Consider the following 3,861-nt stretch of genomic DNA (forward strand, 5'->3'; position numbering starts at 1 on the left):
ACCCCCGGCGCTGCCTCCCGTGCCCCCTCCCCTCTCCGTGGGCTTCGGAGGGGGGACTTGCGGAGTGTCGCCTCTCCGGGTGCCCGCTGCCTCACCGCCCAGCCTTGAAGGCGGTCTGAAAGAGAGCCCTAAACCCCAAGAACCCAACTCCAAAGTGGTGTTAGGGACAACGCTCTCATTTGCAAAGAAAAATCCCTGGAATGGGGACTTCTTGTCAGGCCGCTGGGCAGCACGCTCCGCTGCCGGGCTTTTGTCTGTCAGTGAGGGAGCGAGAGGAGGTGGAAAGCCAGTTGGCTCTTCCAGCGCAATTCCCCTAAATCATGATAGACGGATTGCGTGAAAAACAGGAATTCCAAAGAATTTCCTGCCCTGGGAACAGAAGTTAAGGCTATATTTAACAACATCTGAAGCTGTCAAGAATGCTTTGTGGTTGGATAACAGAGCACAAAAATGTGAAAAATGCGAGCTACTGCTCTACCAAATATGGAAATATTGTTACGTCTGGAGCGCGGACCCGGTGGGAGCGCTCACCACCAGGACGGGGCAGCACAGGGGGAATGGAGCCCCCTCCTCAGCCCCAAACCTTCAGCCCCAATGGGGAAACACTGTCTGAGAGTGCCGAAGCGAGTCACCAACGCAGGGATGCGCGGATGAACGCGGGGCACGGGAATCCCCGCGGAGCCGTCTCAGTTGCGGGAGCCCTCGGAGCACACCGGGCATCTCTAGGCTGTGGGTCGGGCTCCGCGTCCGCGGGAACCGCGTTGTTTCACCTACGACCGTTGGCAGCAGGGTGGGCATCCCCCGGTACCCCCGAGCCCCCATCCCACCCCCATTCCCGTTTCCCGCTCCCTGCTCGGCCGCGCGGCTGGTCCCTGCGGGCTCGGGTTGGGGGGAACGGGGCGGGCGCGAGGCGGGGGCACCCCCCGCGGCAGAGCCGCCGCCAGCGCCGCGGTGCCGGGAGACGGGGCGGGGCGGGCGCGCGCCAGCCGCATTCCTGGGATGCCGCGAGCGCTGGACGCGGGCCGCGGCCCGGAACGCGCGACGTCAGCGCCGCGGCGCACGCGGCGGCCCCCTCGTCCTATATAAGGGGGAGGCGCGCGTCCTTGCCTCAGACCGCGCCGGCCGCGCTCCCGCTTGGAGGTATCCCGTCGCTTCCAGCTCTGCCGGTGATAGACATGGGCTCTGCTGGCGCTCGCCCCGCTCTGGCGGCCGCACTCCTCTGCCTGGCCCGCCTGGTGAGTACCACGGCAGTGTCCGGAGCGGGGGGGTGCTAAAGGTGGATCGCTCCGCTCCGTTCTGTTCCGCCGCTCACCATCGCTGTGCTCTGCTCCGCAGGCTCTGGGCTCGCCCTGCCCCGCCGTCTGCCAGTGCCCGGCGGCCGTGCCGCAGTGCGCCCCGGGCGTGGGGCTGGTGCCGGACGGCTGCGGCTGCTGCAAGGTCTGCGCCAAGCAGCTGAACGAGGACTGCAGCCGGGTACAGCCCTGCGACCACACCAAGGGGCTGGAGTGCAACTTCGGCGCCAGCCCCGCCGCGCTGAAGGGCATCTGCAGAGGTAAGCGGCTCCGGTCCTCCGCTCAACGTCCCCCTCCCCTTCCCCGGACGCAGACCCCGGTCCCCGAGGTGCTGAAGTTTAGTAATTTCGAGTCCATGTATGGTTATGCTTTGTTGTTGGTAGCTTGGCAGAAAGGCACATGACTTCAGCAGTCTGGAATGCGATTCAGTATGTCTGGGCTTCGCTAAAAGCACATAAGGAAAAGTGATTCCTGACTAAGTTATTGTTCTGGCCCCGCGTCTCCGGGGGGTTGCAGGGAGCCCCACCGTAAATTGAATTTAACAGACCTGTACTTGGACGAGCGCTTCCCGCCGCTGACTCCCTCCCTTCCCTCTCTGTTTATCTCTGCAGCACAGTCCGAGGGGAGACCGTGTGAATATAACTCCAAAATCTACCAGAACGGCGAGAGCTTCCAGCCGAACTGTAAACACCAGTGTACGTGCATAGATGGAGCTGTGGGCTGCATCCCGCTCTGCCCGCAGGAGCTCTCTCTTCCTAACCTGGGCTGTCCCAGCCCCAGGCTGGTCAAAGTCCCTGGGCAGTGCTGCGAAGAGTGGGTCTGCGATGAAAGCAAGGATGCGCTGGATGAGCTGGAAGGCTTCTTCAGCAAAGAGTTTGGTCCGGATGACTCCGAAGGCGAACTAACCAGGAACAATGAGCTGATTGCCATTGTGAAGGGAGGCCTGAAAATGCTGCCTGGTGAGTATGGGCTGATCTGTGTGACAGTGACAGTTTAACGGGAGGAGGTGGGAGGGATGGCTATACTACCCCTCAGGCCCTCATGGGAAGAAAGAAACCCTGTGAGAGGATGTATTTAGGCTAAGCCCTCCTTTTCCTTTCCAGTTTTTGGATCTGAGCCACAAAGCCGAGCTTTTGAGAATCCTAAATGCATTGTGCAAACAACCTCGTGGTCCCAGTGCTCAAAGACATGTGGAACAGGCATCTCCACAAGGGTTACCAACGACAATCCTGACTGCAAGCTCATCAAAGAGACCAGAATATGTGAAGTGAGGCCATGTGGCCAGCCTAGCTATGCTTCCCTAAAGGTAAATACAGACACTTCCGATACTCCTCTTCCTTCCAAACTGCTTTGGGTAGAGGGTAAAGACTGGAGAAGAATCTCCTGCAAATAATCTTGCTGTCTTTCATTTACAGAAGGGGAAAAAATGTACCAAGACTAAGAAATCCCCATCCCCAGTGAAGTTTACTTACGCCGGATGTTCCAGTGTGAAGAAGTACCGCCCCAAGTACTGTGGCTCCTGCGTGGATGGCAGGTGCTGCACACCCCAGCAGACCAGGACTGTCAAGATCAGGTTCCGCTGTGATGATGGGGAAACCTTCACCAAGAGCGTCATGATGATCCAGTCCTGCCGGTGCAACTATAACTGTCCGCATGCGAACGAGGCTTACCCCTACTACCGACTGGTCAATGACATCCACAAATTTAGGGACTAAGTCATGTTGGGGGTGGGATGCTAAACAAAAGTTTTGAAGTAACCAGCGTGGAGAAAGGACCTTTGATGGAAATGGTGCCTTGCCCATTTGAGGGCAACATTGAGATGTTACAAGAGTGCACTGTGCAACTGGACACTAATGCAACAGAGATTTAAGCATACTTAAAGCTTCATAGTACTGGAGCCACTTTACTGCTTCTTTTTGGAGCACCTTACATAATTATGTACTGTTTTCTGTTTGTAAGTGATCAGATAAATGTTTTCTTCTGGTTATGAAAACTTCTTTCCTATCCTGTTCCATTTAACATTATGCTTCTCCCTCTCCATCTTCTTTCCCCCCCTTTCCCAACCAAGTTGGAAGTTACATTCCTTCCTGAGGTGGGCACTTGTGGGGTGTTCACAGTGGCAGCTATTATGTACCAACTGTAGTTTAATGGCAAACAGAAATCAGTTGTTTTAAAGCTGAGTATTTTATTTATCAAACTGTAGCTTTTTGTTTTCTCTTTGATTTGTTTTTTTTACCCCTTCCAGCCCCTGTAATACTGGAATAAGTTGTAAATGATTTTAATTTTATATTCAATGAATTAAAAGAATTTATTTATGGAATTAATCATTTAATAAAGAAATATTTACCTAACTCCTCTTACTAGAGCATTCTAACAGACAACAGACTGAACTACAGCAAAGGTAAGAGCTTTCTGTGAAAAGCTTGAAGTGTGAGAAGCTCAGATTCATAAAAATTAAAACAAGCTCTGCTACAGATGCAGGGATGAACTAGAAACCTGAGTCTCATGCTTGGACTAAATGACACTTGAAGTGGTGTCTGCAGCCTGTGCTAGAAAGTATGTACAGAAA

The 3,861-nt window shown here is 54.6% G+C and overlaps 1 protein-coding gene across 1 annotated transcript; it reads left to right on the plus strand.

Annotated features, from left to right (window-relative positions):
• The first annotated feature begins 1,126 nt into the window (after nucleotides 1-1,126).
• CCN1 (cellular communication network factor 1) lies at nucleotides 1,127-3,612 on the plus strand. The gene is made up of 5 exons (XM_034064348.1): nucleotides 1,127-1,235; nucleotides 1,336-1,552; nucleotides 1,904-2,251; nucleotides 2,396-2,598; nucleotides 2,708-3,612. The coding sequence occupies exons 1-5, from the start codon at nucleotides 1,176-1,178 to the stop codon at nucleotides 3,005-3,007; spliced, it is 1,128 nt and encodes a 375-aa protein (XP_033920239.1). The 5' UTR covers nucleotides 1,127-1,175; the 3' UTR covers nucleotides 3,008-3,612.
• The last annotated feature ends 249 nt before the right edge of the window (nucleotides 3,613-3,861 follow it).

The sequence above is a fragment of the Melopsittacus undulatus genome, chromosome 6 (assembly GCF_012275295.1).
Source record: "Melopsittacus undulatus isolate bMelUnd1 chromosome 6, bMelUnd1.mat.Z, whole genome shotgun sequence".
Lineage (NCBI taxonomy): Eukaryota > Metazoa > Chordata > Aves > Psittaciformes > Psittaculidae > Melopsittacus > Melopsittacus undulatus.

Bases quoted from the DNA above. Each gene is read 5' to 3' on its own strand.
- CCN1 (XM_034064348.1), top strand. From the start codon at position 1,176: ATGGGCTCTGCTGGCGCTCGCCCCGCTCTGGCGGCCGCACTCCTCTGC. The intron at 1,236-1,335 runs GTGAGTACCACG...TCTGCTCCGCAG, and splicing joins TCCTCTGCCTGGCCCGCCTG to GCTCTGGGCTCGCCCTGCCC. The intron at 2,252-2,395 runs GTGAGTATGGGC...TTTCCTTTCCAG, and splicing joins AGGCCTGAAAATGCTGCCTG to TTTTTGGATCTGAGCCACAA.